The sequence below is a fragment of the Spodoptera frugiperda genome, chromosome 30 (assembly GCF_023101765.2).
Source record: "Spodoptera frugiperda isolate SF20-4 chromosome 30, AGI-APGP_CSIRO_Sfru_2.0, whole genome shotgun sequence".
Classification (NCBI taxonomy): domain Eukaryota; kingdom Metazoa; phylum Arthropoda; class Insecta; order Lepidoptera; family Noctuidae; genus Spodoptera; species Spodoptera frugiperda.
The window spans coordinates 6,372,005-6,385,449 of record NC_064241.1 but is presented as its reverse complement, the minus strand read 5'-3'; the positions used below and the strand labels follow the sequence as shown (position 1 = coordinate 6,385,449).

The 13,445-nt window shown below is 40.8% G+C and overlaps 2 protein-coding genes across 3 annotated transcripts; one reads left to right on the top strand and one right to left on the bottom strand.

Annotated features, from left to right (window-relative positions):
* The first annotated feature begins 86 nt into the window (after window positions 1-86).
* Window positions 87-8,720, top strand: LOC118269712 (probable ATP-dependent RNA helicase pitchoune). The gene is made up of 7 exons (XM_050707149.1): window positions 87-494; window positions 784-940; window positions 7,130-7,292; window positions 7,607-7,759; window positions 8,052-8,219; window positions 8,300-8,474; window positions 8,567-8,720. Exons 1-7 carry the CDS (start codon window positions 230-232, stop codon window positions 8,656-8,658), a joined length of 1,173 nt encoding a protein of 390 aa, XP_050563106.1. The 5' UTR covers window positions 87-229; the 3' UTR covers window positions 8,659-8,720.
* Window positions 8,721-8,848: 128 nt separating this feature from the next.
* LOC118269716 (protein tramtrack, beta isoform) lies at window positions 8,849-12,860 on the bottom strand. 2 transcript variants are annotated; one of them, XM_050707094.1, is made up of 5 exons: window positions 12,712-12,860; window positions 12,407-12,634; window positions 12,167-12,312; window positions 11,459-12,059; window positions 8,849-9,496 (listed from the first exon to the last, which is right to left on the bottom strand). In XM_050707094.1, the coding sequence occupies exons 2-5, from the start codon at window positions 12,609-12,611 to the stop codon at window positions 9,189-9,191; spliced, it is 1,260 nt and encodes a 419-aa protein (XP_050563051.1). In that variant the 5' UTR covers window positions 12,612-12,634; window positions 12,712-12,860; the 3' UTR covers window positions 8,849-9,188. The 2 variants fall into 2 exon arrangements, with proteins under 2 accessions (XP_050563051.1, XP_035440868.1); XM_035584975.2 differs by lacking the exon at window positions 8,849-9,496 and adding an exon at window positions 9,594-11,123.
* Window positions 12,861-13,445: the final 585 nt, after the last annotated feature.

The window sequence follows — 13,445 nt, the reverse complement described above, 5'->3', positions numbered from 1 at the left end:
TTGTCCATGGCTTCTTATAGCATTGACTGCCGTATTTATTATGTTTATGACATTTACAATATATTGGAATTTTGACATCAACATCAAAATTTGACATTTTCTCTCACATGTTGTTGTGCTGGATAGTTTGAAGCTGGGACTGATTTGTTTTATATTATTCAAAACTTTTATTTACATTCATTTATTGAGTTAAAGCCCAACCCTTAAAACTCTATAGGTACGATTTACTATGGAATCAACCATGGGTTCAGAAGAAAATGTGAATCCGAGAAAGAAATTCAAGTATTTGAAAGAACAAGTGTCTAAGGCAACTCTGCAAGCAGTAAAAGCGATGGGCTTTAAAATAATGACTGATATTCAAGCTGAGGTTTTACCTGAAGCTTTAGACGGGGCAGATGTAGTAGCCACAGCTAAAACAGGTTCCGGAAAAACGTTGGCCTTTTTAATTCCAGCTGTAGAAACTGTGATCAAGTGTATGGAAAAACAGATTCAAGGTAATCAGTAATGATAGTGATAATTGGTTGTTATTATTTTGGAATTTAAGTACGTATAATGCATTGAATAACAAGGATTTAACTCCTTGTTATTCAACGCATTGTTGTGTCACAGAGTGGAATACATCGTCACACCATTTTCCTTCTCTTCCCGCATATGACTTAAAGGCCGACTATGGGACTACACATCTTACAGAGACCAGACAGCAGCACTCTGATAAACCTGAACCTATTTAACTACAATCTCCAACCAGTCTATCAAGTGTAATTGTTAAACTTTTATTTACAGGTACATGCTGTATAATCATATCACCAACTAGAGAACTGGCTATACAGACCTACAGTGTGTTGCAAGAAATTCTGTCACACCATGAAGCTATCACATCAGCTCTAGTTATTGGCGGAGAAAGTAGAAAGAAACAAAGTGCGGAGTTAGCTACAGGTTGGTAATACAGTAGAACTCCAATTATCCGAATTAATGGGGACCGGGACCCATTCGGATAATCAAATATTCGGATAATCGGATATTTAAAAAAAAAATGCCATTGAAGAGAATAAAAACTATGTTTTGATATTGCACTATTTTTTTATTGAATTAAATTGCGGGGGGAAGTCAGTGTATGCACAACGGCAAGTTAAGACAAGTCAAGTCAAGACTTGACGCGCAAACACTGGCTTCGCGGGGGGGGGGGGGGGAGAATAATAGCGCACTTAGACTTTTTTTGGACAATTTTTGTGATTCGGATAATCGGCGATTCGGATAGTCGGAGTTCGGATAATTGGAGTTCTACTGTAATCAAGTATTTTGTGAAATTATATCAATATTGTTATCAGGTCTTCAAGGACTCGGGTCCATTGTATTGTCATTTAATTTATGCCAAAATTTTATGTACCAATTAGTAAACCCGGCAAACTCTGTTTCGCTAACAATGATTTTCCCAGTTTTTTTTGCATCTTTCTTGAATTCTTCTCATGGGTTCCAAAACCTTTCCAACAAATGCAAAACTGTGAAAATTGGTTTGTGTATTCTGGAGTTATAGGGACAGGAGCGAAAAGTCAACTTATTTTTATATTATAGAATCTAATGGATGTACAAAAGTTTATTATTATTATAATTATACAGTTAGTGACAATCACAATTAGGTAACACACAGACAGCAGTAATATAGTTCAAACAATAATCTAAGTACAAGTTAGGGCGCCGCGCGACGCAGTCGCGCGCGCATGTGCTTTCACTACGGGCGTGTAGGGCCGACTGGCGACGTGAGGAGCGGTGGGAACGCCGCGGCTTGCGTTAGCGCGCGAAGCGCGGAACCGACGCGTCGGATGATATTCTCGTTATAACACAGCACGTAAACGACGCGACGGATGATATTCTCGCTACACACTCCCCCTCTAGTTCGGACATAGCGCCCTCGCGTTCGGACTAGCATCTAATTTACGGGGTCGACCACGCTTGCGCTTCTCACGAACCGGAGACACGATGTCGCCGACGAATGGCGTTAAGTGTGACACATGGTACCGTCCAATGTGTTCAGCTCGCGTAAGTCCCTCGATAACATAAGTGGTGGGACTTACCACTTCCCGAATACGATACGGGCCGTCTCTCCTAGGGATGAACTTCGCGGTTTGTCCACGGCCTGCGTCGTTCATACTCTGCGTCTTTAGGAGGACAAGGTCACCTACCTTATAATCCGGAGGCGTACGTCTACCTTCATCAGCATACTTCTTCCTGATGGACTGGGCCTGCTCATGGACATCCCTGGCATCTAGAAGCGCTGTCGACAACCTACGAAGGTAAGGCGTAATACTCGGTACAAAATTATCATTATCCACGATGGCTTTCATGTCAGCTACGACGTCAGACGGTGCGCGCAGCTCCCTTCCGAAGGTAAGAAAAGCCGGGGAAGATCCCGTACTCGCTGTCACGGCTGAATTCATCGCAAACCTTATAGCTGCGAGATGGCGATCCCAAGAGGCGTGGTCCTTCCCCACCAGAATTGCCAACTGGGGTTTGAGGTCCCGGTTCTTGCGTTCAACGGGGTTGCTTTCCGGGTGGTACAACGGCGTCAAAGACTGTTTGATACCCATCACGTGACATGCCTGTTGCATCACCTCAGCTACGAACTGAACTCCGTTGTCGCTGACCATCCTACGCGGGACTCCAAACCTCAAGAAGACTTCGCCGATTAAAATCTCAGCGCACTCTACGCTGGTGGCGGTCTCCAACGCAAATAACTCAACCCAGTGAGTACACACGTCCTCTATAATAAGAATCCAACGGTTACCTTTAGCCGTCTTCGGCAAAGGTCCAAACAAATCTACTGACACGACCTCGAACCGGCGAGTCGCAGCAGGCGTCTGCAGTAGTCCTGCAGGCTTCTTGTTGTCTGCTTTATAACGCTGACAAGCAGCACAACGTCTAACATAGTCAGCAACGAAGGTTCTCATACCTACCCAAAAGTAGCGAGCTCTGATGCGCTGCAGGGTTCTCTCAACACCGAAATGACCTGCGGTGGGAGCGTCATGGAAGTCAGCAAGGATGCCCTCTCTTTCATGACTCGGTACCACGAGACAAGCGGAGTCAGCGTCGTCAGCCTCGGGTGCACACCGATACAATACTCCATCAGACATCAGATAACCTCGTTCTGACCAGCCCCTCCCCCTAGACGGATCGGAGTCCTCCAGATCCTCTACGATCGTCTTCAGCTCGGGGTCTTTGAGCTGGTTATCACGTACGTCGGCAGGTGCCCTGTGCGGTATATCTACAGTCACTAAGCATACCTCGCATCCACCTGGGTCCTTTTCACAGCAGGCGGGGCGGCTTAGCGCGTCTGCGATCACGTTCACCTTACCGGGGGTGTACTGTATCTGTAAGTTAAAAGCCTGAAGGGTCAATGCCCACCTTGCCAAACGGCCACTGGGGGACTTCAAACTCATCAACCAACGCAAGGGTTGATGATCGGACTTAACGATGACCTCTGACCCTTCGATGTAGCCCCTGAATTTAGTCACCGCCCAGACCACAGCTAGTGCCTCCCTTTCCGTGGTGGTATAGTTGCGCTCAGCTGGTAACAGCAACCGACTGGCGTACTCCACAGGCCTCTCATCAGGGCCCTCCCCTGCATCAGAACTGCTCCGAGACAGTAACTACTACTGTCGGTATTAAGTGAGAAGGGCTTACTTTCGTCGGCTTGACGGAGTATGGGCGCGGTGACCAGGAGTCTCTTGATATGCTCGAACGCAGCCTGCTGCTCCTCATGCCACCTCCACGAGCTATTCTTCTTGAGAAGGTCAGTTAAAGGCTTCGCGACAGCAGCGTAATTCGGCACAAATCGCCGGAACCAGCTTGACGTAGCTAAGAAACCTTTAAGCTGCCTCTCGTTCTTCGGGGCAGGCATGTCAGCTATGGCTGAGGTCTTCTCCGGGTCTACCTGCAAACCACCGGGTACAATAATGTGCCCCAGGAAACGCACCGAATCACAGGCAAAACAACTTTTCTTGCGGTTAACACGCAGATTAAATTTATCCAGCCTATCGAAGACTGCCTCCAGATCCTCGAGGTGTTGTTCGAAGGTGGGTGACAGAACAATCAGGTCATCTAGGTAGCCTAGGATACTTACCGATCTACCACCACCCCGGGGGTCTGAGGATGTCACAGCGCCGTCACTGGTCTCGAGTGTCCGCGCTGGTACAACCAGGTTCGACCGGAACCGGTCGATCAGTCTCTGGAACGTGGCACCGGAGTTGCGCAATCCCATGGGCATTCTCTTAAACCTGTAGGTGCCAGAGGGCGTAACAAACGCGGTCTTGTCGCGGTCCTCCTCCGCAACACTTACCTGGAAATAGCCAGAATGAAGGTCGAGCGTTGACATGTAGGCGGTGGTCTTCGCGGCATGAAGAACGTCTTCTATGCGCGGCAGTGGGTACCGGTCAGGCTCCGTCACAGCATTGAGCTTGCGGTAATCCACACATAACCGGACGCCACCGTCTTTCTTCTTCACCAACACTACGTTCGCGGCCCACGGCGACTCACACTCCTCTATAACGTCTGCTCGCAGCAGCTTCTCGAGCTCACCGTCCAGCAGCTGCTTCTTACCTGCCGACATCCGGTAGGGTGGTGAGGCGGTAGGCTCCTGCCTCTCGCCTACTCGAATGTGGTGAGTAGCGTAAGATGTAGCTGGTCCCTCGGTGGCGAAGCGCGCAGCCTTAGATATTATAAGCTGGTTGAGCTGCGTCCTCTGAGCAGGTGACAGCTTAGATCCCTCGTTTTCTCTCAGTGCCAGGCCGGTGGTGTTAACCTGCATCAGCTCTGCGTCACTGGTGGACATAAGACTGTAAGAGCGCACAAAGGGTACCTTCACCTTTGTGGAATCTGAAAAGTACCAACAACCACGTTGAAGGTCAAGCAAAATACCAGATTTCGTAATAAAATCTTGTCCGAGAAGCGTCCTATTCTCCGCCCCTGGTATAACAATAAATGTTGTAGGTACAATACGTCCCTGTACTACAACATTCGTATCGCACAACAACACGTCACGTGTATGTTGGGTCCCGTCGGCCAACCCTATCGTGCGGCGGGCCGATGTAAAACTAGTCCCGTTCTTCAACAAAATAGCATACAAACCGGGGCTAGCTAAGCTTTCGGTAGCGCCGGTATCAAGCACAGCGACACCTAATAACGAAGCCACTTCAATATTTATCGTCGGCTGCGACGTGGAGGAATCGTGTGTATAAGCACTTTGGAAACTTACCTTCCCGTCGGCGGCCGCGGCTGGTGCATCTTCCTTGCACTTGCCTTTACAAGTGGGACATTTCGACCGAATAACGCCTTCACGACCGCAACCATAACAAGCTAACTCATTACCTTTCGACTTACACTCGTCCATCGTGTGTCCGAAACGTTTGCAGCGTGCACAGCGTGGTCTAACACGTTTAGAAGTCGCGCTACTACTATCTATGTTCGAACTAGAGTCGGACGTAGTCGTTTGAGGGTTAACATTTTTCACCGCAGCCGTTTGCGGGTTAATATTTTTACCGGTCGAGGTTGAAGGGTTATCTTTATCACGTAAATTCGTGTTCGCGGTATTATTGTTGTGAGACGATGTACTAGATTGGTTCGCTTCGCCCAGCATCTCCTCTACGTACCTAGCTCTCTCAAGTAGACAGTCGACACTACTTACGCTATCACGCGGAACACGTTTACGGATTCTACGGTGTAACAGGCCATACACTATATCGAGTTGCATTTGTTCTGGTAAAGGATATGGTAACCGCGAAATGTTAGCACGCACACGCGAAATATATACGTCGGCACTTTCACTTTGTTGTTCTGTCGCGAATATGTCGCGTAAGACCCTGTGGGCTGGGCGCGCCGCGCCGTACATGAAGCGCAGCCGGCGTAACGCGTCGTCCCAGCTCTCCACAGTAGGTCGCACTCCTCGCCACCACACGGCGGCGTCTCCGGTCAGCAGCATCGGCAGTCCTCGTAACGCGTGGTCGTCTGAGACGCCTGCGCACTCCTTGTAGACGAGCACGCTCTCGATGAACGCTTCCACGACGTCGGCGTTGCAGGCGGCTCCATCGAACCGAGCCGTGCACCGGGTAAAATTGCTCTGCGCAGTGTGCACCGCGTGCACTCCTGCAGCAGGAGGTTGAGTCGACCCCCTCATCACGCTGGCCAGGATCCTAGATAGCTGGTCTTCTGACATTGTGATCATATTCGTATCGCGTCGGTCCGTTGTGGTAGGTGACGCCGCCGCCATGTTGTCGTCCGCGGCGGTTCCCGCCACTCGCGTATCCGTGAACTCTTCGTCACTATCACTACTGCGGTTCTCGATGGCCGTCTGTCCGCGTGTTTTCGGCATCTTCTCGAGACACGACGGTTACAGCCTCGGTACAGTAGGTACACAACAGACTTCAACAGAGCGTGGAATACGTTCGCACTCGCGTAGGTACTTTCGAGCACGAGCCACGAGTTGGGCGCAATTTTGTAATGGATGTACAAAAGTTTATTATTTTATAATTATACAGTTAGTGACAATCACAATTAGGTAACACACAGACAGCAGTAATATAGTTCAAACAATAATCTAGGTACAAGTTAGGGCGCCGCGCGACGCAGTCGCGCGCGCATGTGCTTTCACTACGGGCGTGTAGGGCCGACTGGCGACGTGAGGAGCGGTGGGAACGCCGCGGCTTGCGTTAGCGCGCGAAGCGCGGAACCGACGCGTCGGATGATATTCTCGTTATAACACAGCACGTAAACGACGCGACGGATGATATTCTCGCTAATATTTTCTTTATGGTATAAGCTGGTAAACAAGCAGACGGATCACCCGATGGTAAGCAATCGCCGCCATCCATGGACACTCCTAACACCACCACAGGGGTGTTGGGAAATCAGGGTTTGGGAGGTGGTTTTCATTCATACAATGAAAGCATTTGTTTCACGTCAGTTTTCTGTGAGGCATTAAAATAAAAAAAGGAATAGTAATATTTGTGGATCAAAAATAGATGTACTAAATCCATGATATGTTGTGCTACCGTCAATTGTCTAGTTACTGTTTCAATGGCAATTTCATATACCTGCACTTAAGAAATACCTTTATGTTGTTTTACTTATATAATTTCAGGTATGCTGTATGTGAAACAGAGTATAGACTATGGTGGTTACATAAATTACTGAAGAAAACTCGTAACTTTAAAGTAATGGTGTTCTTTTCAAGCTGTAAGTCAGTTGAATTTCACCATGAATTTTTCAGCAAGTACTGTGAAGCTAACGTTTTGTGTATTCATGTAAGTATACAAGAATATGAATTAGAATCATATTTGAAAATATCAATTTAACTTTGAGTTTAAAACTTTGCTATCCTGACCCACAGGCTCTTATTGGAAAATATAGGGTCACTGATAATTAGTGAACGATATTTAAGCATGTGATTGTACTCATGATTACAAACAACTTTCCCAAAGAAACTTTTTTGTATACTAAGATTTTTTGATTAAGATTTTGTATAATAAGAGAATAACAAAATTAAACAAACCCTATATATGTCTCTGTATGTGTATTAGAATGTTGTTGTTTTATAAAGTTCTGATTTTTCTTACAGGGTAAAATGAGTCAAATCGATAGGACAGAGGTAATAACGAATTTCTACAATGCGGAAAAAGTAGCATTATTTTGCACAGATTTAGCAGCAAGAGGGTTGGATATACCGGCTGTTGATTGGATCGTACAATTCGATCCACCATCAGATGCAAATGTAAGTTGTATTTAAGCTATTATTAATCGCACATTAGGGTAATATTGTGGGACAGGGGGGATAGTCGAAAAATTCAAAGATATCTAAGGTACAATAGCATAATGTGCTCCTCAGCCTACCCAGTCGGGGATAAATGAGTGACGCTGTGTGTGTGTATAGCATAAACTCGCGTCACTGTCCCACGTGAATAGGTTACAGACCGTGTATATTTTTCAAGTAAAATAATGCGCGAATAAAATATTTATGTTCTTACATTATTATGTTCATCTAAAATGTATTTCAATGATTACAGGAGTACATTCATAGGGTAGGCAGAACTGCTAGAGGCATGGGAGCAGAAGGAAATGCTGTAATTTTATTGCGACCAGACGAAATAGAATTTGTTTCGTATTTGAAAGAATCTAAAATATATTTAGACAAATATGAGTCGTGGGATAAGTTTGCCAATTTACAGCCTAAGGTATGGTATTTATACACTTTACTATAGTCATGTTATTAAAATTTATTTAAGTGTTTATCTAATAAGTTTGCAATTTTCAGCTTGATGCTGCCATGTCAGACCCACAGTTTCATGAGTTAGCGGTGGAAGCTTTTCAAGGGTACATGAGGGCGTTTGAAGTAAAGAAACTAAAACATATATTTAATTTAATAACAATGGATGTCGACGCCGTCGCCAGATCTTTCGGTCTAAAAGAAAGGCCAGATGTTGACGTTCGTAAGTTAACACTTAATAAAATATTGTTCCCCTTTCTTGACTATTTTTATGTTAGTTATTTTATATTTATTCTTTGTCTTATTTCATTTTAGGAATAGGATTCAGTAAAAAACATAGACCCAGAAAAAGGATGGCAGCTATGCTTGCAGAACAGTCAGCTGGGAGTACCAAACGAATAAAATAAGCACAGCAATAAGGGTTCTTAGGTAAGAAGTGGATGTTTTGCTAAGGAAGTACAGAAGATGGTGCTACGTTATGCAAATAATGCAAGCAATGTTTATTAACTATGTTTATTAAAGTTGACTTTAAGAAATAGTCAAATGTACATATACTAAAATGTTATTTTATTTTAAATGTTAAATAAAACAAATAAGAAGTAAATAAACGTTTTTATATTATTAATTATTCCTTACAGGGACAGAAATATGTTTTTACAAGATGAAAATAATCTATCTTCTGACTAGATAAGTCTAAAGGTATAATTACGTATAAAAACCATTCCGAAATTTATACATACAGTGTTACATGAGAGGTGTAGACTAAATAACTGTTAAATTAAACATAGGAACTTTTTAGACCTCACTGAGGCTCTTTATAACATCGAAGAACATTCCGAGCCCAGCTGTGTGTATCCAGCTTAGCTAGAAAAACTTCATGACGCTTACATTTGAGGTCAACTTATATTAGTAATACTATGTACATGAAACTTAGTTTCTATTTAGGCGAGACGCACATTTCGTAGATGTTATTTCTTGATAATTTCTCGTAACAATCTTCATGGTTGTGTTGATGATTGATGGCGTAAATCATAGACTCTATAGTTTCTACAGTAGCGGGACATCGATTTAACGAGAAGTATTGCACACATCGCCACGAGGTCTTGCCATGAGTTGTTGAATGTTTGGTATAAACAAAGTTCATATGCACTAATTGTTTGTGGCCTTTTCTACTGTAGATGTATTTGTAGCGAACTGGTAGCTGCTGGTTTTCATTAGATCCATTCACAACTAGTGATAGAGCACCTGTAAAAAAATAACGTAATTTTAACGTCAAAACTTTCATATAGGAGAAGAAATAAAGGAATATAAAAATATTTTAAATTATATAAAAGAAAATGTCTTTTCAGTTTATATAGCATTTAATCAAATATGGATATAAAAATACATTCGCTTATTATATATCATTCAAAACATAGTTTAAGTAACATCACACATTAAAAATAGCACTTGTTCTTCAGAATAAAAAGTTAAGTAATTGTTCCACACAGAGGCCTTACGTATTATAAAATTACAAATGTAAAAATCAGGAATGTAAATCTCAATATTTCTTATAATTACAATAAATGTAAAAAATGATGTAAAATACGTGTAATAGAGATCATTTCGATATCAAAAATTTTATGTCAAAATACTTGTCCAAAACTAAAAATTACGTAGATTATTAATTATTTAAAAAAAAAATTGTATCAGAATTTATTGTTGCATATCTTAAATTAGTACAATAAATAGACTAGAAAATGAGCAATAAAGTCTTTACAAAAATTTTATGGCGAAATATAATGGCACTTATTACAAGTGTGAAAAATATGTGTACTCTCTAATTGAATGCAAGTTTTATAAAAATAGCTTTGTTTTTAATGATAAATTGGCACTTGAGAGCATTGTCCCATTATCACAGTTAATTAATTATTGTGCTTTATGATCTTTATTACTCCAAAATGTAACTGGTACTTACAAATAAATCTATGCTATAATAGCCTGGTCAAGTAGGCCTAAAAATAGGGACAAGTTACAATCATTCGAATATAGCTAAAGATTGATACTGATGTCCATGACATCATAATGAATGAAAAGTATGGAACGCCATATATTTCGAGTCTTTTTTTCAGTATAATTACATTGTAATTAGTAAAGCAAATGTAGATCTTGTATCTATATTACTTACAAAACAATGGTCAATCGCATTTAATCTTGAGACCAGCTCAATCAGATTTTAGTTTTCAAATCCTTTTTTTTTTAAACTATTATAGTTTAAAAAAAACTTTGCAGATGCAAACTTTTTATCAATATTATCTTCTATATTTATTTTGACCAGGCTATAACTATACTTATGCAACTTTTTAAGATGTTTTTGTCACAATCTTTCCGTTTATAGATTTGGTCCCAAATCTCATTCGAATCTATGATTCAGTTTTGTGTGCAATAAATTTATATAAATATGTAGTAATCATTACAAGCCTTTAGTGGATCGTTATCTACTACGTCAAATATTTTCACTTATATTAATAGCTCCCTTTAGAGAGTTAAGCTTGTATAAATAAATGTTAATTTGCGTAATAATCTCCTTGCAATTGAGATACTCTAAGTACATCATTAAAATGAATTCCAAAGCAAGGTGTTTTGCAAAATGGCAGTTCACATGCGCTACACATAAATCGAGTGTCCCGTCTTCGTCCTATTTTCCAACAAAGACGGCATGAGCGCTGTGGGTATTTCTTCTTCCCATCTTCCTTTTGCGGGATAGTTACCAGCCGGTGCTCCAAGGTAGGTCTAGGATACTCTTCACTTGAGTTAGTTCTCAGTGTATTGTTAGTCACCTTACCATTCACTAAGTTTTTAAGGTCGATGAATAACGAACTCAAGCTGGTATCTGAAATCACGATGGGCATTTTCATTGCACTGTTTGCATAATAAAAGGCACAAAATATATTGTTTATAAAAGATTGTAAATTGTTGAAAATGCCATCGTGTTTTCATAATTATAAGCTTTATGCAAAAGAAAACAGGAAAATTTCTTAGTGGAAAAATAATAAAAATGATTGCATTTTCAACACAATCTCTGATTTTAATTGATAAGTAATATGAAGAAGCATTAATAAGCAAAGAAAATGTTTTAAAACGATTTTTTTGGGGTGATAGAGATTATGTCAGAGTGCTGTATTTTAGAGATTGTTATAAAACATTATTGTGATAAAATATACTTACTGTCTTGTGGGGATGGATAGTCTATAGGTACGGACAGATCTTTTTTTCCTTCTCTAGATGATTCATAGTTTTTAGGTGTAGAACACACTGCTGGATCTGTTACTATGATGTCACTATCATCACATTCTGTCTTCATTTCCAAGCCATTATCTGATAGAGACTGATCTTTACTTTTCTCATTAAAATCTTGTGAATTTGTTTTTGATATATGTGTGTTGTATGAAGCAGAAATGTCCACTGGATTATCTTCATACATGTTTTTCATGTTCTCATAATTATTTGATTGGTACATCTGATTATTTTGAGTGTAGATAATTTTTTCTTTTGTTTTCGGTCTCTTTTCAGGGTTTAGTATGTCTGAAAAGTAATTCTTTTGAAGGAATTCAGTGGATTTCCTTTTAAGGTTACTGATTCTGTGCAGTTTTTCTATAAGTTGCCTTTGTTTTAGCAGCTCTAGTTCATTGCTTTGTGTTGTTTCATCGTTTAGAGTAGTGTCGTAGTTGTCTGACACGCATGACTCTGCATCAGGAGTGTTGTTTTGAGTTTCTGTTCTGTGTTTAGGTAAATCTTGCTCTCTTTCACTGTCTTCATCTTCTTCAGTCTGAAACAGTGACAATACATTTACAATTAACATAGATCTAACAAGTATGAGCTTTAAAACCAGTGTTAAACTAAATACTAAGTAAAACAAACATTAAAGCAACTGACCTCTTTATTAGTCAATCCTTTGATTTGTAAAACTTCAGCTGTTCCTATAAAACTAGTGAGATCTTCACGTTTCACACTAACTTCCCCATGGTACATAAATTGTAGCAAGTCTTTCATTGCTTTGTGAGTCACATCCCTCAATACAACTGGAATATAAGAAAGGTACACATATAGCTAGAAAAATACCAAGAAGCAAATTTACAAGCATAATAAAATTCCAATTAAACAGCTAATAATTACCAATTGGATGTTGACATGGATTCAATTGAAACATTTTCTTGAAATAAGGTGAACATATTGACAGTATTACTTTGTGTGCTTGCAACAAATGACCTTCGACAGCTATAGTAACATCGACGAATTCGCCATTTCCTAATAAACCGGCGAATCCTTTAGTGAGATTCCCGTGAAAATTATTCCAGGACAATGAGAATTGTTGGTCCATTTCTAAACACAGTACAGATACATCTGGAAAGGAAATAACTGGTTAATTATTGTATTTACCATTGTTATAATGAATAATGTCTAAAGAAAGTATTACGAACAATTTACAGCTGTATTTGGTGAAAATAAATTGATAAATATTTTGTGTGAGAAACGTGACAGATGTGAACGGCGCGTCGCGTACGCGTAGTGTTGTGCTTTTAGTGATTTTATTTATACCAAGTAGTCTATGGTTAATCTGTGCCGTTGCTTATGGTTGATTCTTACTAATATTATGAAGTTACGGCAATCGCCTAAACATAATAATATTTGGTCTACTATATGGATACATTTTGAAAATATATTACTATTTCAGTATATTGGATAGAAAATGATATTTTTATGGTATTATCCAAATTACACTGCACACTGTATGCCAACACAACGTAACGTCATGCGTTTTAATACCCGAGGCGGCATAGAGATGTGCATTTAAGCATTGTTGTACCTAATCATTACATGTTATAATATGAGGCTCATAGCTTCTGTGAAAATTTTTGATAAATCAAAAAGGTGCTTTGCTTGATTCGAGAATGGTCAACTTGCTCAGCAATCGCACTTGCTTGTGGCTGTGCTTGATGACTGGCCACAGTTCAGAAGCAGAAGAAAAGGCACAGACTTGAGCGGATAGGTAAATCTAAATCTACTACTACCTAGACATATGAATCTAAAATAAAGCTACAACATACTACGACAATAGGCACTCAGGTAATTTGAATTCCAATGAAGCACGTACCAAGATAAGGTACCTACCTATACGAGTTTCACCAAATTTTAACGACCGTCTGACTTAAAA

Bases quoted from the DNA above. Each gene is read 5' to 3' on its own strand.
- LOC118269712 (XM_050707149.1), top strand. From the start codon at position 230: ATGGAATCAACCATGGGTTCAGAAGAAAATGTGAATCCGAGAAAGAAA. The intron at 7,293-7,606 runs GTAAGTATACAA...TTTTTCTTACAG, and splicing joins CTAACGTTTTGTGTATTCAT to GGTAAAATGAGTCAAATCGA. The intron at 8,220-8,299 runs GTATGGTATTTA...TGCAATTTTCAG, and splicing joins TTGCCAATTTACAGCCTAAG to CTTGATGCTGCCATGTCAGA.
- LOC118269716 (XM_035584975.2), bottom strand. From the start codon at position 12,611: ATGGACCAACAATTCTCATTGTCCTGGAATAATTTTCACGGGAATCTC. The intron at 12,060-12,166 runs GTCAGTTGCTTT...TCACTGTTTCAG, and splicing joins AAGGATTGACTAATAAAGAG to ACTGAAGAAGATGAAGACAG. The intron at 11,124-11,458 runs GTAAGTATATTT...TCGTGATTTCAG, and splicing joins CTATCCATCCCCACAAGACA to ATACCAGCTTGAGTTCGTTA.